The 25,620-nt window shown below is 37.3% G+C and overlaps 2 protein-coding genes across 4 annotated transcripts in view; both read left to right on the top strand.

Annotated features, from left to right (window-relative positions):
• AIRE (autoimmune regulator) overlaps positions 1-8,175 on the top strand; it is a 41,620-nt gene extending 33,445 nt beyond the window's left edge. For 2 of the 3 annotated variants that reach the window (XR_009155831.1, XR_009155832.1), the window contains one exon: positions 79-158. Coding sequence is in view for 1 of the 3 variants with exons in the window: in XM_058189250.1 (XP_058045233.1) it covers positions 79-159 (81 nt within the window). In the remaining 2 variants the exon portion in view is untranslated. Of the gene's footprint in view, positions 1-78 lie in introns of all 3 variants that reach the window. The other variant, XM_058189250.1, reaches the window with a different exon arrangement.
• Positions 8,176-12,340: 4,165 nt separating this feature from the next.
• EFHD1 (EF-hand domain family member D1) overlaps positions 12,341-25,620 on the top strand; it is a 43,574-nt gene continuing 30,294 nt past the window's right edge. Inside the window, exon 1 of the mRNA XM_058189267.1 lies at positions 12,341-13,089. Within this exon, the coding sequence (XP_058045250.1) occupies positions 12,758-13,089 (332 nt within the window). The 5' untranslated portion in view covers positions 12,341-12,757. The remainder of the gene's footprint in view (positions 13,090-25,620) is intronic.

Below are 25,620 nucleotides of genomic sequence, written 5' to 3'. Positions count from 1 at the left end.
TTGTGTAATCTATTCCTATGAATTGTCTTCTTTCTATATTCAGATTCTGATTATTTTATTTTCTCTATGATCTTCCAGAATACGTTTGATGGGATTTTGCATTGGGCATTCCAGAGCATGCCTCGTTCATTATCAGGCACCCAAGGATTTTTCTCATAGTAGTCTTGGTGGCACTATTTTTCAATATCTAGTTCCATTGCTATTGTTCAGTAACATGAGATATAATCTCATTACAGTTCAACACTATGTTCAAAATATGTTTTTTATGTTTTATATATTTTAATGTCATATTTATACCAATATGATTGTTCCCTTAAATGTGGTGAGTTTTAGTTGTCAGAATGTACTGATAGTGTTTATTTAGTGTTTATTTAGTAACTGTACAATGATGATGAAAAACCAATCTTTGCATTTACAACCTTCATGGGTCTGTAAAGCAAAAAAAAGAAAAGAAAAAACTGAAGTAACATCATAAGCAGCTGTAATTTCATTTACTGACAGCTTTGCTTAACCACAGAGTTCCAATTGTGGTAATTAAACTAGAACTTCATGCTTATTGTTAATTCTGTAACTGAGCAGGTCAACAAATTATTTTTTCTATTAATCTCTTGTAACTGTTGGCATGATGGTAGTATCATAGTAAAACATTCAGAAAATCTGCAGGTGGTGGTGGTGTTCCCAGGGACTTAATTTGCCTTCTGTGGAGAAAAGTTGGATTCAGCTCAGGAATTCCTAATGACTATTAGAGGCATGGACCTGTTCCTGGTATAAGGGGTCAACACATTATCACTTTAGATGGGGTTTTTGTCTTGGGCCAGCCAATTTGATCTATAACTTTGGGGCGTTAATATTATGTTCTGCCATGATCAAAAGACTTGCATATTATAAAGTGACTTCTAAATTTCTGAATGCCATAACTTGATAAGGAAGATCTGGTGCCATACCACTCATGAAATAAATGTGCCTATCTTACTGGTCTGCCCCAGGCATCTAATGGAGTTCCAGGGTGGTGGTTGAGGTTTCAGTAATTTCATCTACTACTTAGACATGCATTCAGGACTTTGGAACAGATGGGCTGTAATGTACCCTAAAATTGCCAGTTTTTCTAGTACTGCTCCTATGTCTAATATAAAGAATTAAACAAATTAAGCTTTTGCTTTCATCTATCTCTGTGCTTTAAAATAATAACCTCGTATACACTCAATTAATAAATCATAGAAGGAAGTCCGGGAGCTTTTATTATTATTTGTATACATCATCTTGCTATTGTTACAAAATTTTGAAAAGTCAGTACACTAGGTTTGATAAATAGAGAGGGAAATGGGCAGTTATGAAATATGAAATATAAATAAATAATCTTACTATTCTGGGGAAAAAAAACACATTAATACAAATTATGTAGGTGTTTGTGCCATGAGGTATATTTTCAGCAACAGTTGTATTCTTAGTTTGAGTTGGTGCAAATAGCAATAGTGAACTGACAACTGATAGTAAACTTTTTTAAAAATAAGTTTTTTATTTTTATTTTTAAACAAACAATTCATTAATCAATCAGTGTAACATCTGGGTACAAAAAATTTTGTGTCATCATATTCAACATTTATCATCGTTTTCTTAGTACATACTGGTATTTATCTTTCTTCTTACATTTAAATTTAATATAATACAACGTATTTTCCCCAGGTTTCTTATTTTTACATTGTCTATTGTCTATATTCAATCCATTGATAAAATTGTCCCCATACGTTGTAATACTCAGATTCTTCCTTCCCTCTGATTGCTAATGTTAATCTACTCATTTCTGCACATTCTAATATTTTCTTAATTAGCTCTCTCTTTGTAGGAATTTTTAGTAAATCTCAACTCTGTAATCAAATGGAAATACATCAAAGGTTTTGAGATGCTCTGAATATTTTTTTCCATTTCTGAAAAGTTGAATGTAAAACTATCAGTTTCATTCTTTACCTTTTTAACTCTTGCACACAATTTTCTATGTTTGTGCAAAATGCTGAAATCCAGACATCCCTGTCATCAAAATGTGAAATAATTTATTTGTGCAGACTGGCATTTTGTTTTCTAACAATGATATTGACTAAGATTGGATACAAGGTTGATTCAGGAAGTTAGTCCGCAATAATTAAATTATAAGGTTGGAAGATTAATAGAATGTTCCTAGTTTAAACTAATTTTACTGCCATTAATAAATAATAGCAGCTCTTTGATAGTAAAAAAAAAGAAAAGCCAGTTAACTAGTCAGTGAATGTAAAATATTCCTGATTAAACATAAATAAAACATAGATATATATAGCAGTTATATTTACATATAGTGCTTTCCTGTTTCTTTGCAAACTGTTGCATTCATTTAATTGTAAAAATAGATACCCATGAGGGTATTTTAAGTTTTTCTGCTAATAGCATATTTCGCACGAAGACCAGCTAGCTGGCGCGCATGCACGTGACGGAACCCAGAAGTGCCACTGGTCACCGCGCGCAAACGTACCGGCCAGCTTCTCTCTTCCAGGTTCTGATGCTCCTGCGTGCGCGCATGTTCCAGTTTCAGCACTCGGTGCTGGAAAGTTAAAAGTTCTACGGTCACTTTGCAGGAATAGTACTTGACCCAAGATTGTAATGGAACAAAAAAGGATAATTATCACTTCTTGTAAATTCATGAGGGAGAGTCAAAATTCTAAGTAATGCATATTCTAACAAGATGGAAACTTCTTCATAGCTCTAACTAATGGTTCCCTACTATCCAACTCCTTCAGGATTATAGACTAAAATAATACTTTGTGCAATCTGAAATGATGTCTATAGAAATTCTCAATCATCCAGGTCATGCTTTTACAAAAGGCAACTGGACTTTCTTGCTTTTTCCTTAAAATGTTTCCCCTTTCATCCAAGAAGCTTTTTCAGTTCTAATGAGAAGCAAAATGTTTTCAGGGAAAAAAACCAAGAAATTCAAGTGGCCTTTTGAAAAAGCACCTTTAGGATAACCTGAAATTATGCTGAACCAGATAAATATACTTTAAACTTGAATTGCCTCTGAATACATTTCTTACTGGTAAGTAGCCTGTACTAGATACTCAAATAATACATAACCTTTCCATACCATCTTGCTCCAGTAGGCCATTACCTACCAGCTGAATAATACATCAGAGGCCTTGTAAGTTATAGTGTTTACATACCAGTACTTTTCAATAGCAAAAGGTCTCTGAATAATTTAAGGAAAAAAATTGATATATCAGAACTATAGGGTATAACAAATAGGGCTGCAATGCCTAGGAAAATAAAATAATAACTAGTATTCAAAATGCCATAATATATGATCTCATATCAGTCTATTTGAAGAGAATATTCTGGTGCTGAGGTACCACCACTTAAAAGCCTCTCCAATTTAAATTTTCTTCATAAATTACAAAATGTTTATAACGTTAGAGATTTGTAGAGAGAATATATTGCACCAGTAGGCACCTCCTTAAATCAAATATTGCCAGGCATGCCCATAAAAAGATGTAGAAATAAGAAATTGCTCATACATGTTACATGAGCAACCACATGTTTTTTAGATAACCTTTATCCTGTAAACTTGCATTTTTAAAAACAGATAATACAATAATCCAGCAGAGGGCAACACCAGTTTTTCAAATTTCAAATTCATGCACCATGTAAATCTAAAAACTTAATGTTTCCTGTAATGTTATGTTCACTTGCTTCTGCTGGCAACAGAAATTATAGATGAACTGATATATTTCTAAGAAAAACATCAGAACAAAGCCAGCTTGTAACATCTTGTATTTCAATTTAAAAATTATAATGCTATTTCGCCACTGACAGCTCTGTTTACATATTACTTTGGTATGTCTCAATTTTTACTTCAGAAAACTTGAGCAACGTAATCAATTTTCACATCAAATAATTGATCATTTGTAGACTCTGCCTCTTATTTTAATATAGGTTAAATTATTATGTTGGATTTTTTTTTTTAGTCTGACTTGTACGAATTCAATCTTATACACTAAAAAAGGGAGAAATGACAAGATCTGGAGTTATTAGGTATCCTTTCTTTCATTTTAGCTGTTTCCTGGATGTAGCTATCAGCAAGGACACTGAATAATAAAGTTGCAATCTCAAATAACCAATAGATACTTTAGGGTTTTTCCAGAAATACCATGTAGACACATATGGCACTAATAAAGTCACACCTCCATATACATAATTATTTGCAAAAAAAACCCATTTGTTTTCTTTTTGACAATAATAATAATAATAATGTTTTAATTTGTATACCGCCCTTCTCCCGAAGGACTCAGGACGGTGAACAGGCAGATAAAATACAAACAGAAACATACACCATAATTAAAACAACCCTTAAAAAACTGATTCAAATTCGCCAAATTTAAATAACATTATACCCCATAAAAAATTACAGAAAGTTAAAACCCACAATTAAAAATTAAAATTTAGAATTTAAAATCAGGCCAGTCCAGCCATACGAAATAAATAGGTTTGAAGTTCGCGGCGAAAGGTCCTAAGGTCAGGTAGTTGTCGAAGCCCGAGGGGAAGCTCGTTCCACAGGGTAGGAGCCCCCACAGAGAAGGCCCTCCCCCTGGGGGCCGCCAGTCGACATTGTTTGGCTGATGGCACCCTGAGGAGTCCCTCTCTGTGGGAACGCACAGGACGCTGGGAGATAGAGGCCGGCAGTAGACGGTCCCGTAAGTAGCCCGGTCCTAAGCCATGGAGCGCTTTAAAGGTGGTAACCAATACCTTGAAGCGCACCCGGAAAACAACAGATAGCCAGTGCAGTCTGCGCAGGATAGGTGTTATATGGGAGCTTCGAATCGCTCCCTCAATAACCCGCGCAGCCGCATTCTGGACTTGCTGAATTCTCCGGGTGCTCTTCAAGGGGAGCCCCATGTAGAGAGCATTGCAGTAGTCCAGACGAGAGGTAACGAGAGCATGAGTGACTGTGCATAGGGCATCCCGGTCCAGGAAGGGACGCAACTGGCGGATCAGGCGAACCTGGTAAAAAGCTCTCCTGGAGACGGTCGTCAAATGATCTTCAAAGGACAACCGACCATCCAGGAGCACGCCCAAGTTGCGTACCTTCTCCATCGGGGCCAACGACTCGCCCCGATAGACAGCCGCATCTGCAGCTGACTGTACCGAGGTGCCGGCATCCACAGCCACTCCGTCTTGGAGGGATTAAGTTTGAGCCTGTTCCTCCCCATCCAGACCCGTACGGCTTCCAAACACCGGGACAGCACTTCGACAGCTTCGCTGGGGTGGCCCGGGGTGGAAAAGTACAGCTGAGTATCATCAGCGTACAGTTGGTATCTCACCCCAAAGCCCCTGATGATCTCACCCAGCGGCTTCATATAGATGTTGAACAGGAGGGGTGAGAGAATCAATCCCTGCGGCACCCCACACATGAGGCACCTCGGAGTCGACCTCTGCCCCCCTGTCAACACCGTCTGTGTCCGGTCAGAGAGGTAGGAGGAGAACCACCAATAAACGGTGCCTCCCACTCCCAACCCCTCCAACCGGCGCAGCAGGATACCATGGTCGATGGTATCAAAAGACGCTGAGAGGTCTAATAGGACCAGGGCAGAGGAATAACCTCTATCCCTGGCCCTCCAGAGATCATCCACCAGCGCGACCAAAGCTGTCTCCGTACTGTGTCCGGGCCGAAAGCCGGACTGGAACGGGTCTAGATAGACAGCTTCATCCAGGTACTGGGGTAGCTGACATGCCACCACACAATGTATAAATCATTCATGGCAAGCATTAATATTGTAATACTTCTGAAAGAAACCATTTTCTAACCAGCATTTTAGATTTTAATTTTTCCTAGGCAGATAAATAAGGATTCCCTGTAATTTTCAGTAATATTTAAAAGAGTTTGTCTTTCAAAATTTTGTATTTTGAAAAATATTCTGTCCCAGTGGAAATCAGGAAAGATTTAGGCCCTTGCAGGAGAAACAGCTGCTGAGCCTTCAGGGGAAGAATAGAGACACTCTAGAACAGGACACAGGATTGTGATTCTCTAAAGGGCAGAGAAAATGCAGCTGTTGATTGTTCACCTTTGAAACAAATTAGAACAAATGTGTGCTGACTAGGCCTATCACCTTATGAAATGTGCTTCTATATGGAGAAAGGATCAAAGATGTAACAGAATGAACTCTTGAGTCTTCTCAAGTCTTCTGAAAATTACTTATTTGTGTAAATCCATATGGGGATAAATGATACTTCAATGAATACCTATAACTACCTAAATACCATAGCTTTTGGAGACTGAAGAAAGAACTCAAGACCCTTTAGGTTCTGATAATGTTGTTTTTAGTCAATGGAAATCAGTTGGAAAAAGAAAACAAATGATATTGAAAATGAATGATTGGTTATAGCCATAGCCAATATTTGTGCGAGAGATTTGAACTCTAGAATTATGATGTAAATTACCTGGATTATGTCCTGCTGGCACAAAATTGGTTGCACCTCCTAAGGGTTGCTAAAATCATATAAATTTTTACAACTTTTGTAGAAATTATGGATGAAAATTCTGAAATAATGACCCTGTATTTTAAGTGAGAGTGTTTATATAACTATATATAAACCTATTAAATCATTCATTGAAAAATCAGGAATAACAACCCATGACTTTTGTTATTTATACATTCTAATGCCTAGAATGTATTTATTTGGGAAATAAATAAAATACTGTTGGGTTAAATCTGTGATAAAAATGAATGTTTTGCTACAAGTATATTTTTGTTTCAAATAATACCTGTTTTCACAACTGATATACTATTCAAATAATGGCAAAACGATATACCTAAATTTGTATGGCAAGGAGAAAAAGCTACAATTTAAATATAAAGTGTTACAGTATGCAAAGGAAAGAGGACAGGGATTTGAAATTGTATTTTGCAACTTGTCTGGAGGAAAGAATGGTTGTTGCTGAGAACAAGAGTCATTTAGAGTTAGATGGTAATTTGACATGGATATTTATAGTGTAAAATAATGTTAAAATTAATGTAGCTTTTAAAAACCATTTTATTAGATATGTCATATTGAGAATATGGAATAAATATAAACCCAGATTGTGTCTGAAAACACTTCTGTGGATCTCAGATTAAGAAGCATTTCACAGAAGAGAAAAGTAGCCAAGGACAAATGACTGACATACTGGGAATTATTGGAAAATCGAGAACTAAATAAAGAAAGCAACTAGTAGGAAAAGGGCATAGCTGTCAATAGTTTCCCCATTTACACTTATCAAAAATATTCAAAATGGAAAAAAAGACTTATGGTATGGAACAAAGTAAGATAGAATTTAAAGTACAATTCTGCACTGAAATGTGAAATGTATTAAGTTTTGTTAAATTTTGAAACAGGAAGAATAGGTTAAAATATGTGATAAAGTGGGTTAAAAATTTTGTTATATACAGATGGATCAGTGAAAAATATGTGGCTAAAAGGGTTGAAATTTACATTATATTATGATCTTAAAGAGAATGTTTATAAAATTATATACTGTTGATAATGGACATGAGAGAAATTATCTAGAATGTATAAAAGCACTTCAAATGTATGTTGGAAATGTGAACATGAAGGGATGTTCATATTCAAGAACAAGTAAAAAAGCTAAAAAGTTATGTGTTCAAATATATATATTGATTCAGAGGATTTTAAATATTAATATTCAATTGAAGCAAGAACTTTTCCTTTTAGGGTTGATGGATACACAGTTAGAAAAGATACTGTGTTATTTCAATATATGACTACTTGTATTGCAGCAAGATTATTATATGAAGGAAAATGGAATGATTTTGCACTATTGTACTCACTATGGAGGGATGTTTGGTGAAATTGATGGATCTTGCTGAGATAAATAAACTGATTTTGACTTCTTGGATTAAATGAAAGACAAAGTCTACATTTATTGGAGATTAGAAATCCTTTATGGGCTTTTTGTGTAAAAATGAAAAAAAACAACTTCTGATTTATGGTTTTGATGATTAGACAGGATAAATTATGGAAAGATGCAACTTTAGAGTTGCATAATGCAAACTTAGAGAGATTGAAATATAATTGTACATGTGAAAGTATTTTTCTCGTATTTTTCTGTAAGACCTTGACTATTGAATTTTCCATTTCTTTGCCAATTGATCTATAAAAGCATTATTTTTATTATCATTTGTCTTTAACTTTTTTTTGCAAAACAGTTAAGAAGTTGGCAGACAGGAGAATTAAAGTCTCATTATTTAAACACATACATATCCATGCACAATCCCTGTGCCCAAGAAATAGAAACATGTTCTCCAATAATTTGGCAAAGTTATTCATACTTGGCTTGTTGGCAAAACAACACAAGGGCTGACTAGCTGACTTTAGCTTCAGCTGGAGATAGAAGCACATCCTGTTACCATTATATGATGATTCATTAACCACTATTCGATGCAAGTGTGAACTGAATAGCTAAAAATTGAACAATTTCCTTAATTCCCCATTTTTTAATTGGCTGAAACTATTCTTATATATGCTATGATATTCGACAATTATTACATTTCATTCTATATTGCTATTATCACCCATCCCCAAAAGAGTAAGTGCAAGAAAGATCCTACCTACTAAATTGTTTGAAACCAACAATTAAATGAACACAAGGAATAAAAAGATGATCCAAAGGTAAATAAAATCACATCTTTTGACATAAAGGCTGTGCTTTCTTAATCATGCTAGAAGCAGGGAACGTTATTCAGTGCTGAGGCATATGCACATGATCAAAGACTTTTTTTTATTTTTCTTCACGTATTCCAGATAAGCCTTGTGTGCATGTGCTCACCCATTTAGAACTAACTCTTCAAAACTATATTTCAGGCAATGACTATGTCTGTTCTTTTCTCATACTTCTCTGACCCTTCTGTTTATGCCCTTATAGATACATAGTCTTAACAAGACTTTAAGGGCTCATTTAACAAAACTCTTTTATTATGTGGAATAAGCAAAGAAAAAGGGTTAAAATATGCTCCTTCGGAATTTCCACTCCTTTGGAATTTTTCTCCGTCTGGACTTCCTCAAGATCAACATTATTTATGATGAACACCAGTGCTCTGGGGCTAGAAAAGAAAACTAGTACAATTACTAGGAAGAGAAACCTGAATCTGAATATTTCATTGGTATTTTTTGCTGCGTGGGTTTTTCTGATACTCAGCTTTTATTTTCAGGAATTCAGGTTATCTTAAAAATAAGTAATATCTCAGGCAGTATTGTGGACAAGTTTGCCATTACTGTTTGAAGCAGGCACTTAACAGGATTTTAGATAAAGATGTTACTTTCTACCAGTTCTGACTGGCTAGCTCTTCAAAAAAATTAGTGGTTTATCAGATTGATTTTGTGTGCCAAAGATACCGGTAGAATAAAAGCATAAACAAGATTATGGTTACTGTACTTTCATATAGAAAAGAAAATCTCTGCTGATTTCTTCTGGAAGACAGAAAGTCAAAGCATAGTGTTAATAATGTTAAATTTGTGACTTCATTCTAGATTATTTTAGATCTCAGGAAAAATGTGAGAGATGTGCCTCTGTAAATTTAAGGAAGTTCCCTCCTGGGATACACAAATTGCAAACTCTTGCCTTGAAAAATATAATAGGAGCCATTTAGGCTAAGTTTTCAGTTTAGTGCAAAAATTCACAATAAAACAGCTCCCTAGATGTTTTAGAAAACATAAAGCTTTTTTCTGATATCTGAAGTACATTTTTTTTTCAACAGCTATAGTATGTTATCTATAACAAGATTATGTTTTCATTTCTCTTCTGACATAATTATAACATTATTCTAGAACCCTCTGATAATCTATATTCTCTTAACTTCTAGTCACAGTAATCTCCACATGAAAAGGTACATAGGAAAAATTAAAGAAAACCTATCCTCTGACATTTTTTACCTATCCTGTGTGCTATTAAAGGAAAGGATAATGAAACATTTTATTGAGGAACTTAATAAAAATCTAAGGAAGTTACAAAAATCTAAGTTACATGCCATTTGGGGAGTTTAACTTTGAGATCAAATTGCTTAATACCAATGTCGCATGAAACAATATAATTAGTAACAATTTAAAACTGCAGAGATTTTACACACAAGCACACATGTTTTTGAATGGTGATCATTCTGGATTAATATGTAAAAGCATGAATTACAAAAAAAGCATTCTTAACACTTTCCTGCTTTTTCAACATTTGTTCTAGTTATATTTTTAATTATTTTCTCAAGTAGTGATATGGATCAGAATTTTGATAGTAATTATTTAGCTAAAAATAACCTTCGCAATAAAGGGTATTACCTTATAGTTACCACTTACTTTACACTTTTATTAAAGCATGTATGAATGTACATGTATACATATGCAAGTATATGCAATTTCCTTTCTTCCCATAATCTCTGCACATGCCTGCAAAAGCAGAAGTAGGGACCAGAATATTCTGCTGTACAAATTCTATATGTAATGTTAGCTCCTATCCTAATTATTCTCATTAATTTTCATTTTCCATAGTAAAGAATAGTCTAAAAGGACAAGCATCTTTAAACATCTATAAAAATAGTAGTTCTCACTGTTGTATCACTTCCTTTTTTTTCTGCATCATTTGGGATTACGAAGCCTAATTTTAAAAGGATTAAAAGGGAAACAACCTCTTCCTTAATAGTAGCACTTAGAAAACATGGCTGTTGTTTTTATTACTATTATGTCCTGCACTTGTAAAATAGATTATGAAAAATGTTACATGCAGAATAAGGGAAAACATATAAAATAGAACAAGCATTAAAGCACAAATAGGACACGATTGGTTCTTCTTATATGTGGCAAAAAGCTCAAAAGGAATAAAGACAACTACATTCTGAACACACTAAACATTTATGTTATTGCAATGGGCCTTAGTTTGAAGTTTCCATTTAATAGTAATATTGCTACATGAGACATAAATCTCACAAGTTCAGTGAAATTTAAATTCCAAGATAGTGTGCATCAAATTGCAGCCTTAATATCCTACTCCTAAGATTAACAAAAAGTAAAATGTTAATGGTTTCTATGCATGTTTATTAATTTTTTATACCAGTACTCTGCACATCTTGTAGAGGGGAAAGTGCCAGATATCTTAAAAATAACAGCGGGCCACAAAGGAATAGCTGTTGTGCTAATCATCTATTTGATATTTTCTGATGGCAGCAGTGGATTCATTTTTTTTCCCAATATGCCAGTGGGCCACTTAAGAATGCTTTATAGGCTAATGTGTTGTGCCTGCTTTTCACTAATTTACATGACTGTCTAAAAATATTTCTGACCATAAATTCTGTATCATACATATTTACCTGGTGATAAATTTCCAGTGAATTCATTCTGAGTCTAAGATTACTCTATTTAACTTTATTGCCAGGTAAATGCATATGTCAGAAGCCAATCTTATCTATATATCTAAACATACACAATTCATTAAAGATGTCATATATAGAATATTAGAACAAAAGACAGAGCCATACTTCAGTTTGCACTGACAAATTGGCAATGATATATCTGGTTAGTTTCTGACATCGCTTTAAATAGGAATGAATATAGTGTATAGTGAGGTTATAGCTGTAGGCTCTTTGGGCTATAGACCAAAAATGATGATATAACAGGAGCATTTATTTTCTAAGGAAAAAAATCCATCATTATCCTGAATGGCTGATGTTGAGGCCAACAGGCATTTTGGCACCAGGTTTCCTATTCCATTTGACTTAAAATGTATTGGCATTTTGCAAAATGAAATGCAAACCTTGCATAACATTTATTTCCAAGTATGTTTCAGAATCCCGTAAGATTTCCAAAGGAATAAAAATGGGTAACTGCAAGCCAGTGCTTTGTTTGGAAGTGTTCCCAGATACACTGAAAAAGGAAAGTGTAAACATGAAGAAGAGGGATTATTCTACTACTAGTTGCAAAGCATTTTAGGGAATCAGTGCTCTGCAAGGGTTCTTGTCAGCCATTTTGTGAACAGGCAAATCCTCCAACTGTTATTTGGAGAGCACCAGAACATGTTCCCAAAATTTCACACCAGCTCCAAGAGATATGGCATTCCTGTTTTAAAATATACTGTTTACAATTTAATCTTAAATCTATCCAAGGCAGATTTGTTATATACTTTTCCTCTCTTCCATCAAATCTGAAAAGGCATTTGTGACATCTGACAGCCCTTAACAGAAGACAGGAGATGCAAAGAGAAAGGGAAAACGAAAACCAAATGCACATTAGAGTGTAGCTTTAATCACTATTATATATTATACATTTTCATTATTAAGTTAAGATCCAGGCCAATCCACTTTTTGCTCGGAGGTGGAATACAGCGGTTCCTCAGCTATCATAAAAGTGCAACAACAGGTGTTTGTTACAGCCAGAGAGAAATAAAAGATCAACACCGGATTCGGTGGCAGGTGCAGCGGAAAAAAAATAATGGAGGAAGCTTTGTCTGTAGAGTTTGAGCTTCCGCGACAGGGACAACCTCAGAGACAGAGACTTTAGTGCGATGGCGCGCCAATCCCCGGCGCCTCCTTAAGTCTCAGCCCGGCCTCTCGCCGCTTCCCCGCCCCCGGCCCTCCTTCCCCGCCAATTCGCCAAAGTCCTAGAATAAAGTTTGCTGTTAGCGGGGCGGGTAAGCTTTTAGCAAAGAAAGGAAGCGAGCCCAACGGCGGCGGCGGTTATAGGGCACGCTCGTTCTTTCTCGACCATGGCCTCGTCAGAACTGGCCCAAAAGCTGCAGAGACGACTGCTTCGAGACGGCAGCACCTCGGAGGCGCCTCCTGCAGAAGAGGATGACAGCCTTGCCCCTGAGCCGGCCGGCTCCGAAACGAGCCCCGAGGACCCGGCCGAGGATCCGGCCGAGGACCTCAGCGGGCTGAATGCCGCCGCTGATCCGGAGCTGAGCGCCAAGCTGACTCGCAGGCAGGACATCAACGCGGGCGCGGCACAGCCCCGCCTTGCTCAGGTCTTTAATCCCTACACGGAGTTTAAAGAGTTCACTCGCCGGCAGATCAAGGATATGGAGCGCTTATTTAGACTGTAAGCATCGTCTTAGCCCGCACGATCCCTTTACCGTTCCTCTTTGTAATTTTCGATCTTGGCGAACTTGAAACTTTTGAGTAGTTTTCTGTAGTATTTATTTCCAAATCCTTGACGGATTCCCCCACGTGTGTTTAAAACAAACCACCCGTGCACCTCGGTTCTAACAGTGGTTTCTTAGTATCGATGAAGTCTGTGGAATCGTTGAAGTTTAAAATTTCCAATCTTTTATGCGGAAGTTCAAAATTTCTGATATGACTCAATCATGAGGTAGTAGAGGAAGGACCTGGAAAAAGTTGCTTATAACTGTATCTGCACTGACTGAGGTCAATGTTTAATGAGAGTATGATTGACTCCAGAACAGGAGAGTGCATAATACCTATATGCTAGATATGTTTTCTTCCCGGAGAAAGTTTTGTAAATTGTAGTAGTAAGGTTTACTTTTGAGTAAACTTTTACAGAACTGTCCTGTGTATCACATTTTCCTCAGCTGCTCTGATAAATTGAAAGGTAATGTGAAAAGTCACAATAAAGCTGGCTAGATTCAATGGAATTTAAATTAGCACGCGCAGGATTGCAGATTAAAATTTAGAGCAAATTCTGCAGATCCTGTAGCTCTTTTCAAAAAGTTGGTGTGGTTGTTTGCTTTTGTACTTCTGTGTTTATCATTTTAAAAAGATGAACTTCACTAATCTTTTCCTTCATATGTATTAGTTAATCTTCAAATTTCCAGTTCCTTCTTTTGCTGTTCTTGCAAAATGGAAACCTGTAGTGTTTCTTTGTGCCAATTCTCTGTATTGGGGGAAAAAATACATTCACTTGCTAAATTAAAAAGATCTTCAGTCCATAGAACTAGAAGGGTCAAGTTAAGTCTTCCTATTGTTAGGCTTGGTATTATCTCTGTGGTCAGGTTTGGAGCAGCAGTTTATATTTGGCCATAAAAATCACACTGCAACAAAAAACTTGACCTTCCCCACTCCTGCAAAGTCAACCATAGTTATATTTAGCTTGTGCTTTTAAGTAATAAAAGATGTACTATTTGTCACTTGTTCCAATTATGTTACTAAAAGAGGAATTGAAAAAGACTTTGGCCTGATTTGCTGTACATTTTTGATTGCTATTCCAACTTATTAACTATGTAGTTATATAGCTGCTATTTATAAAGCAAGTCCTAGTGTTCAATATATTTTAATGGAATAGCAAACTAAATTAATAGTATAGACTGTGCTCAATTGAATTTAATGGGATTGGCTTCTGAATCCTGGGCCTTTTCATCCTTGTTCCTAACTATAATACAGACATGCCTTGGTGACATCGTTTTTTTAATGACATCCCAGGGATGTCTTCATCCTATCCCCACCCCATGAGTGAGACAAATTTAAATAATTGTGAGCATCTAGTGCCGTGATGGCGAACCTATGGCACAAATGCCACAGGTGGCACGCGGAGCCATATCGGTGGGCACGTGAGCGTTGCCCTAGCTCAGCTCCAGAGCGCATGCGCATACCAGCCAGCTGTTTTTTGGACCTTCTGGGCCCACAGGAAGTCAGGAAACAGGCTGTTTCCGGCCTCCAGAGGGCCTCCGGGGGGGGGGGGAGTGGGGAAAGCCGTTTTCACCCTCCCCAGGCTCCTAGAAAGCCTCTGGAGCCTGGGGAGAGGGAAAAACAGGCCTTCCAGTCTCACCGGGCCATCACGTGCTAAAAGCGGGAGAAACGCGGGGGGAGTCGCATGCTCGGGGGTGCAGGGAGCATTGAATTATGGGTGTGGACATGTGTGCACGTGACCCCACCACACTCCCCCGGCTTTTGGCATGGGACAGCAAAAAGGTTAGCCATCACTGATCTAGTGGAAGCTTGAAGATGTGTGAAATCTGTTTCACTTTGCCACCCACTATGTCAGAGATAGAATCACATGACCAGTAGTAAGTGGGATTAGAGAGGTGTTTACTGCCTGTTTCAAGCTATTTTTTCCTTCCATTTCCCAATCTATTTCTCTGCTGTCAATCTGCTGGACATGATGATGCATGGAATATAAGGAAAATAACTTCTTGCCAGGGCTTATAATGGTATCAGGGTGAAGTGGCTTAACGGGCTGAAGTAGCATTATATACAGAAATGTTGATATGCTTCCCTCCCATTGCTTCCTGATGAGGAAACTGTAAGTTGCTATTGGTCAATTGTATAAAGAAAGAAAAGAGAAATGTTAAGTGCCTGTGATTTAACTATTTTCATGATTGTTTTTTAAAACTTTATTCAGAATGGGATATAGGTGGAGAGGCACAGGAAGGAGACAGACGCTCCCATTCCTCTTGCAGCACTATGATTGGTGGATATTTTTCCTGTAGCCTGGTGATAGGCAGAAGAGAGAGAACAGCAAACTTGGAGGAATGAACCTGTCATTTTGCTGATTGTGAATGCACAAAATTAGGATAGCAATTTCTGCAGTGAGTCAGAACAGAGGTAGTAGCAGGATATGGATCAGCAATGGGGGTGGCAAATTTCAGGTTTTGAAACTGAGTAATTTTTTGCTCACTCAAATATAGTTGGCTAGATTTTAGTAGTAGGAAAAGGATTTTTGATATCTTGATTGTCATACTGGAATTGGGAAAGCCCTGGTTCAGATACCTACTTAGTAACTGAGTTACTTTGAGCCGCTCCCTGACTGAGCATACACATTGTGGTATGCCATTGGCTTGTTGAATAAATGATTTACAGATCATACAGTAGTGACTGAATTCAGATTATATACTGAGCTGTTATTAGTTACTAAGCTAAACCTGAACATAGCAATTTACCTGTTACATTAAACTATTATGTGTCCTGGTTATCGGTGGTTTATCGTGACATGTGTTTACCATGATGTGTTAACCCAGTCACTGTTAGCACTATCACTTAGCCTGCAGAGGCGAGAGAAAGTACGGTATTTATTTATTTGACTTATACGGCCATCCAATTCATAAGTGTGTGATTGTTTTTGAAATTTTATGTTAACATTATCAAAATTTGCTTGATGCAGTTGCAGGAACAATGATTCCCAGAAGAAACAACTTATGAGGTTGAAGAATCAATGCCTTTACAACATGTGGTATGACAGCTGCAATAATACAAAGATTCCTCTCTGACATGTATCTTACAGGAGATGTTTCTGCTGAGTTAGGAGTTAAATTCACACCTTTGAGATAGACATCTAGATTCATAAAGCACATTCCTTGCTTAAGGAAGGAAAATTGTGCAATCTGTGCTACTCATGGAAAAAAAAATCTTGTCTGCTCAGCTCTCCTAGAGAAACTGAAACTGATGTTTTTTCCCCCTACCTTCCTCTTCCAATCCTTCAGCAGCCAATACAATTCTTCGTAGTTTGTTACAAATGCTTCCATATGTAGCTGTGCTAACTGAAGTTCCTGATTGAGAATATGATATCAACAAGATACAAGTTGTCCTCAATTTACAACAGTTCGTTTAATAACTGTTCAAAGTTATAATGGCACTAAAAATGTGACTTATGATCATTTTTCACCGTTACAACCTTTGCAGCATCGCCATGATCAAAATTCAGATGCTTGGCAACTGGTTCATATTTATGACTGTTGCTGTGTTCCAAAGCCATGTGTTTACTTTTTGCGACCTTCTCACAAGCGAAGTCTATGGGGAAGCTAGGTTAATTTAACAACTAGGTTACTAACTTATCAACTGCAGGGATTCACTTAATAACTGTGGCAAGAAAAGTCATAAAATGGGACAAAACTCACTTAACAATTGTCTCACTTAACAACATAAGTTTTGGGCTCAATTGTGGTCATAAGTTGAGAACATCCTGTATTTATAGCTGTAGACCACAAATGAGCTGTGGACAAGTGCTCAAAGATGTTTTTTCTTTTTACTTTCTAGTTTGCACTGTTTTATGAAAGTCACCTTAAAAGGCCTTGGTTTCAGTGTCTTTATTTCACTCAGACATGTAAATAGATGCTAATATGTAAATAGTGAATAGATAATAAGATAGCATACTTTACATCAAATTCTCAGAAAAAAAATTCAAAAACAAAACCTACCTGAATTTCTGGAATGCATTTGTTAGTAGATAATGTAACAGAATCTTAAAAACTTCAAAATCTATTCTCCAAGTCAGCTTATACTCTGTGCAATTCAGGTGGAGTGTTTAGTCTTCTGCACTAAATACATCTTTGTATCCTGCTCTGCCTTCATCTTTCCAGAGTCTCTTAAACATTCCATGTTATTTACTTACCTGTGGTAAGAAAAGTTTACCCTTGGGTGACCAAGAAATTTATATGAAAAGAAAAAGTCTGTTATTTTTTCTTTCCAATTATTGAATGCATATGTTTATGCATATTATTCTTAAAACATATTCAAAACTAAAATAAAAGTTTTTATCATCAAAGTTACAATAGCCTCGGAAAAGTTCTTTTTTGTAACCTCTAAAGCACTTCCAGCTATTGTAAAATGTGCCACGTATCCACAATCCCATGATTATAGTTTGGGTTTTTTGCAAACTGTTTGCACTTATGACCAGTTGCCAAGCCCCTCTGTGATCGGGTGATCGCTATTTGCAATCTTTTCATAGAATCATTAGGCTGGAAGGAACCTTGGAGATCTTCTAGTTGAACCCCCTGCCCAAGGCAGGAGTTTTTATACCATCCCCAACAAGTGGAGGTCATATCTTTTCTTGAAAACCTTGAAAACTCCTGGAGGCAAGCTTTTCCATTGATTAATCGTTCTTACTGTTAGGAAATTCTTTCTTATTACCTGGTTGAATCTCCCTCTGACAAGTTTCCATCCATTGCTTCTTGTCCTGCCCACAGATGCTATGGAGAATAAACCAACACCCTCTTCCTGTGACAGCCTTTCAAGTATTGGAAGATTGATATCATTCTTCTCTGAGCCTTCTCTTCACTAGGCTAAACATACCTCGTTCCCTTAGCAGTTCATTGTATGATTTAGCCTCCAGATCCCTTATCATTTTTGTTGTTCTATTCTGTACTCTTGCTAGAGTGTGAGCATCATTTTAGAACTGTGGTAACAAAAACTAGATGTAGTATTCCAAATGTGGTCTCACCAGTGCAGAACTATTACTTATCATGATTTTGATGCTATTTCTCTGTTGATGCAGCCTAGAACTGTGTCAGCTTTTTTTGGCAGCTGCAGCATGCTGCTGATTCATACTTAAGCAGTGATCTACCAGGACACTAGATCCTGCTCACAGTTACTACTGTTGAGCCAGCCACCTCCTATTCTATATCTGTGCATTTTTTCTGTCTAAGTGCAGGATCTTACTTCTCTCATCACTGAACTGCATCTTTTTGGATAGGACCTAATGTTCAGGTCTGTCAAGATCCTTCTGACACTTGACACTTTTGACACTTGAGTTCATTTTCCAAAGCAATTAGAACTGCAGAAAAAATAATTGCTACCAACCTGCCTTCCATTGAGGACCTGTATACTGCATGAATCAAGAAGAGGGCCGTGAAAATATTTACAGACCCCTCGCATCCTGGACATAAACTGTTTCAACTCCTACCCTCAAAACAACACTATAGAGCACTGCACACCAGAACAACTAGACACAAGAACAGTTTTTTCCCGAAGGCCATCACTCTGCTAAACAAATAATTCCATCAACACTGTCAAACTATGTACTGAATCTGCACTACTATTAATCGTCTCATAGTTCCCATCACCAATCTCTTTCCACTTATAATTGTGTTGTAAATGTTGTACCTTGATGAACGTATCTTTTCTTTTATGTACACTGAGAGCATATGCACCAAGACAAATTCCTTGTGTATCCAATCACACTTGGCCAATAAAATTCTATTCTATTCTATTCTATTCTATTCTATTCTATTCTATTCTATTCTATTCTATTCTATTCTATTCTATTCTATTCTATTCTATTCTATTCTTGGCAATTCCCCCCAGTTTGTGTTGTCTGTAAATTTAATGTGTTCCCCTTCTATCCCTTCATCTAGATCATTTCTGAAGATGTTGAAGAGCCCCCTTCTACCCCTTCATCTAGATAATTTCTGAAGATGTTGAAGAGCCAGGCCTAAGACCGACCCTTGAGATATCCTACTGCATGCTTCTCTCCATGTAGACATAGCTCAATTGAGAACTACATGCTGAGTGCAGTTGGTCAGCCAACTGTGAATCCGTCTGGTAGTAGCACTGTCTATCCCACATTTTTCTACCTTACCAAGACGTAGGCTGTAGTCTACTTTATCAGAAGCCTTACTGAAGTCCAAGTGTACTATATTCATAGCATTTTCATGATCCATTAATTTAGTCACTTCGTCAAATATGGGAATAAAGTTTGTCTAGCATGATCTGATTTAACAAACCCATGCTGGCTTCCTGTATTGTCCTTGTTTATTTCTAGATGCCCACAAATCCACTGTTTGATTATCTTTTCCAGGAATTTTCCCAGGTATTCATGTCAAGCTGATTGGCCTGTCATTTCTTGGATCCACTTTTTTGCTCTTTTTAAATATTGGAACCACATTAGTTCTTTTCCAGTTCCACCGTGCTCCAGAAGCTCTGAAAGATTTCATCCAGTGGTTCCGAGATTACATCTGCCAGCTCCTTCAGTATCCTGGGATATAAACCATTTGGTTCTGGAGATTTGAATTTATTCAAAGCAGATAGGTGTTCTCTTATTAATTTCTTATCAATCTTTTTTGCTGGTTTCCCCAGAAAGTCAGTGGGGAAGCCAGCAAGGAAAGTTGCAAGCTGCTGCCAACTGCCAAAAGGACTCCCTCTTGTCTCAGGGGACTGGCTGAAAGCTGCCTGCTGAGTAGGCTCAGCCCTCTACTGGACTGTAGAAACAGGGATTGGATCTCTAACCTAGCTGAGGTGTTATCTTCCGCATACAGAAGAGCACTGGGAATGCCATTGTTTTGAAGGCTAGAAAGATTTTTAGCCTTCAGAACAACGTCTTTCACTAACTTTCTAGCCTTGTAGCAGTAGATAGTGAAATGACTCCGAATATTTAGAAGTGGGGATCTGTTGTGGGCTAAATCTATCATTTCTGGATTAATTGGCTGTATCAGTTAATTTACCGGTAGCTTTAGAATTTGCATAACATTCACTCCATGCCCCACGGGATAAATTTGTTTTTAGCAACAGGTTTTCAGTTTCTTGCCTTTTTGATACCAATCTTGTTCCTTTTGGGTCATCGTGATTTATGTTTGTGTCTGGATCCTACAGCAGAGGAACCCAGCCTAATGTCTTAGGACCATATTTAACATCCAAAGCCTTGAGTGACAGTAATTTAAGTAGTTATTAAATTTTAAATTTTAAATATAAATGAAAAGGCACTAGTATAGGGCAATGTTAATTTCTTTTGATGTAAAAATTTGGTCTTTTCCCTACTTTAATTGTGAGTGGGATAGATATTAAGTAGTAAATACAATTACCAACATTGTGTCAACTAAAAAGCTAAAGTGCCAGTTTGGTGGATATTTGAAGGTACGAGAAAAGGAAAACTTACGTGAAACATACTATGGAGGTCTTTTTATGCAGACAGCTGCTTATGCACCTTTCATTATTTGATCCTAATTAAATGTATATAACGTTTGCTCATAGTTACCCTTAACTTAAAATGAGGGCTTTTTAGAAAGGAAAACATACAGTTACTAATTAAACTTAATCATGGCCTAGAGACAAGCTGGGGAGAGAGGATAGATAATTCCAAGAGGGAAAATGCTAATAAGTCTCTTCCAGATGAAATAACATGTGGCAAAACAAAGCAATTATTATTCAGCATGAGAATTCCACAAGAGTTTTAGTCAGTTTGAGTAAAAAATTCATAAATGCACATAACAAAAATTTTAGCCAAACCATGGATTAAACTTTCACCAACTACTTCAGTATTTCGTATCTTTTCAGTATAAAGTATTTTATATTTTAAAATGATAACTGAACACTTTTTAGAATGATAATGTACACATTTGTTTATGTAATCAAAATATTGCTGTATAAAGCCTAACATCTTCGCTTGTAAGGGTAATTCCTTATGACAGCCTAAGCTGCTTGTCTCTCCTGCTGCTCCTAGCTGTTCCTAAGCTGCCTTAAAAAATTCCATCTGGATTGTACTGGTTTTGTAATGGGGCTAAGTGGATGTTCAGACAGGACAGCAGCCACAGTAGGCCCTGGGTGGTAGTTCTCTTGCTTTTTGTCCTACCAATTCATAAGGAAAGTCAACCCTTTCTAGTTGTTTTTCTGTGTTAATGGGTCTCTTAAAGTCTGCCTTTTCTTTTCAGCAGTAGCTCCCTCCTTCATGATGTCTTTGCCTTTCCCTTTGCTTTCCCAGTTATTTGTGCACCTGTATGCATTCATACTCCCCTCATGTTTTCTTCTATGAAACTAACAGACCCTTTTCTTTCCCCATTCTGTATTGTTCAATCATTGCTTTGATGGTACAATGATTGAGAAAAAAAGAACATGTTATTTCATTTAACTTTGTGTGGCAGTGAAATACTGACGGTTCAAGTCCATAAAAGAAAAGAACTAGAGTTGTTGGAATTTTACAGCTTTATTCCAAAATTCCTAAGCTATATGTTAAAGGTGATTTGTGTTCATTTTTTTAAAAACAGAAAGTACAGTGGTGCCTTCTTGACAGATGTTAAGGGTAGAATGGAGTTATGCTGGTGGAAGAGTTGAAAAAAACGTAATGGCCATGACACTTTATTGGACTCCATGATCTTTATAGAACTTCACTGAAGTAACTGGAAGAGTTAAAAAGGAAGCTGGTGAGTAGCAGGGAACATAGCAGTCCAAGATGAAATGGCCATGTAGGGCAGCAAGCAACTTCTGGAAAGGAGGGGACATGCCAGGCACTATTCCTGATCACAGTGGGAGATTTTGCTAAATTGGAATAAAGCACAATAGATTAATAGCACAAAAAGACTTAAGATGACAAAAGTAATTTTGAAGCAGAGCGTCAACAGTTGAGTGGAGAGGTGAATTTGTGATACGCTTGGAGCAGGTGAAAGGCAACATCCATTTTTGCATTCAAGAGATGGTGATAGGTAAGATCTGGACTTTCAGCTTGCCCTAAATTTAACAACCTGATCAGCTTAGAAAAACAATATTGATAACAGGACTGTAATTGGAGCACTTTAGGGTCTGGGACTACTCATTAAGATTATTTTCAGCCCTGAATGTCTAATAATAATAATAATAATAAATTAATTTTAAACATTTACTTTAAAAAAAAACATTTATTGCTGATTGTTGGCCATGCCAGCAAGTTCCAGAACCAAACTACACTATGTCTAATATTCCTTTGCTGTCTGAAAATCAGAAACATTACAAAATTCAGATCATGATTTCTGCTCATTCTACAATTAAACCATGATGCTGCTTGATATTGAAATAGTCAAGGGCATTGTCACTTTGAACAAGGCTACATACCTGAACCTCTATCTTTTTAAAGTGTTCATGGGACAGTTTTGTTTATAAAGAATGTAAACAGTAGAATAAGAAACTGAAGACTGCTACAGTGGCAACTTTACAATGAGTCTTCTTTTTGGTTTATGGAAAAGTCTTGTAATATAATTCACAAAAGTTTGTATCGATTAGGCTCTTCAGTCACAGCATGGTTATTTCTCTATTAGTCATACTATCTTAACTAGCAAAATGCTGAGTTTACTTATTTTTTAAAACATTAGTAGCTCTTCTATCTTCAACATAAATATTTCTGTTCATAGGAAAATGGGCTTTGTTGTCTGCAATATTCCTAATACAGATCAGTTGTCATTTATTCATGCTATTTCTAGTGCATTTACATGTCCTGGTATATTTTTCTTCTTTTTCTGCTGGTATACTTTCATAAAATTTATATTTAAAACTTTCTGTTCTCAGAACATAGGTTCTGTGGACAATTTTTTAAATTATTTTGAATAACGAAAGTAGAACTTAAGGCAGACTGAAGAACATATTTAAAATATATATTTAAGAATGTTTAAGAAATAAGAACATAATAAATAATAACTTGATTGATCTGTTTCTTCTGAAGTGTGATATGCAGGAAAAGAGTTTGAATGACCAACACTTCTTTCATTTTAGTGGCATATTAGGTTGCAAGTAATCATGGCAGGTTCATGACTATGAATTTAGGAATGCCTCAGTCATACAGAAATTGTGAATGAAGATAACATTTTAATCTTTAAATAAGGGCTGTATATCTTTTTAAAATATTTTGACATGCTTATTTAAAAAAAAAACAGGAAGTGTTGAGACAAGGGATAAATATGTAAAGGTAGTCCTCGACCTGCAACGGTTCATTTAATGACTGTTCAAAGTTACAACAGCATTGAAAAAAGTGACGTATGACTGTTTTTTACACTTATGACCATTGTAGCATCCCCATGGTCATGTGATCAAAATTCAGATGCTTTGCAACTGACTCATATTTATGATCATTACAATGTCCCGGGCTCATGTGATCACTTTTTGCGACCTGACAAGCAAAGTCAATGGGGGAGCCAAATGGACTTAATAACTATGTTGCTAACTTAATTGCAGTGATTCACTTAACAACTGTGACAAGAAATGTCATAAAACGGGGCAAAATTCACTTAACAGATGTTTCGCTTAGCAACAAGATCAATTGTGATCGTAAGTTGAGGACTACTTGTATTCCTCAACTTTGCTCAATCTAATACAGGGGTGAAATCTAAAAATTTTCCCTACCGGTTCTGTGGGTGAGGCTTGGTGGTGGTGGGTGTCCTGTGATTAAGTGGGCATGGCCAACTCAATGTCATTCACAGCCACGCCCACTCAGTCACATGAACCCCCCCCCCAGCCATGCCCACAGTAGGAAAACTTTTAATTTCTATTCTGCCTTTTTTCTTTTTGCAAGATGCCTGAAGCTGCAGCCTCTTTTTTTCAGTGCGCCTGGAGGCGCTTCTTGCCCTGAAAGATGCAACAGCTGCAGGCTTCTTGCAAGCGAAAGTTACTGGAGCCACTCCCCTTCTTGAACGTGGCCTTGCCCAGGATCCGCTGCCTGCTCCCCCTTCACCATGCGGCATGTCCTTACCTTCCTCCTGCGGCTGGCTGCCAGGGAAGGCAAGTGCTGAAAGATGCAGTGGCTGCAGGCTTCTTCCAAGTGAAAGTTACCGGAGCCGCTACCCTTCTTGAATGTGCCGCCACCATCGCCTCCCTGTTCCATGCGCCGGCTGCGTAAGCACACACCCAACCTACTTCTGATGAATGAATGAAATAAATGGTGTGCGCTTGCACAGCCGGTGCACAGAACAGAGCGGCGAAAGCAATGGCAAAATGCAAGGTGCGCGAGTGCGCGAGTGCGCAGTGCATGCCAAAAGGAGGCCTGGGGTAAGTAGAGGCATGGGGTAAGTGAGGGGCTGTGATCAGCTGTGGCGCGCAGTCTTTTTTTTTACTTTTAAAAGCATTTTTTTACAACCTATTTGGCTGAATAGGTTGTAAAAAATGCTTTTAAAAGTAAAAAAAAGGCTCTGACAATTTTTTTTTTAAATTTACATTTATATCCCGCCCTTCTCCGAAGACTCAGGGCGGCTTACAGTGTGTAAGACAATAGTCTCATTCTATTTGTATATATTTACAAAGTCAACTTATTGCCCCCCCAACAATCTGGGTCCTCATTTTACCTACCTTATAAAGGATGGAAGGCTGAGTCAACCTTGGGCCTGGTGGGACTAGAACCTGCAGTAATTGCAGGCAGCTGTGTTTTAATAACAGGCTATCTTACAGCCTGAGCCACTCAAGGACCCTTAATTGCGCAGCTCAGCTGTGATCATCAGAGCCTTTTTTTAACCTTTTAAAAGCATTTTTTCAAAGAAGCAGCAAGCAGGTGACTGGGCGATTGGATGGGCATGGGTGGGGGGCCCCAGGGATTTTTGCTACTGGTTCTGCGAACTGTCTGCCGCCATCGCTACCAGATCAGCTGATCCGGTCCGAACCGGGAGCATTTCACCCCTGGTCTAATAGCACTAGAAAAAGCATGCATCATGGAAATAGTTTCGTATTTATTTCTCCAAATGCTTGTGTGGGGAAACTTTATTTTTTATTTTGCACACAGGTTCCTCATGTGCCATCTCAGAACTGGGAATATGAATGCATAATCCTGGTGAAATTCAGATGCCTTGGATTGGTCATGAGGATGACTAATAAGTAATTACCAATACAATTACACTCACAGTTCTCAGTATGAACAGTCTGATTAGGTGGAGGCCTTTTGCCAAAGAAAATTAGCCTCTTCTTTAATGGGAATAAAAACAAAGAAGCAAGAAGAAATTACTGTTCTTTTGAAAGGAACACTAGGATTTCCTTGCCAAAGCCAAGTGAAATGAATACTGTCTTTGGGATCTGATACAAAATTCTAGCGTTGGGCGCAGCATTTCCAGCAGTGAGTAAGACCTGCTTTCTGGGAGCAGCAGTTTCCCTTGTGTATGATACACAGTCAACAAACACACCCACTTTAGGAATAGGGAGTGAGTTAGATGGAACTTTGATATGGATTTTGTTTTCTATGCAGTTG

The sequence above is a fragment of the Ahaetulla prasina genome, chromosome 6 (genome assembly GCF_028640845.1).
Source record: "Ahaetulla prasina isolate Xishuangbanna chromosome 6, ASM2864084v1, whole genome shotgun sequence".
Classification (NCBI taxonomy): domain Eukaryota; kingdom Metazoa; phylum Chordata; class Lepidosauria; order Squamata; family Colubridae; genus Ahaetulla; species Ahaetulla prasina.
This window is presented reverse-complemented; position numbering and strand designations above follow the sequence as displayed.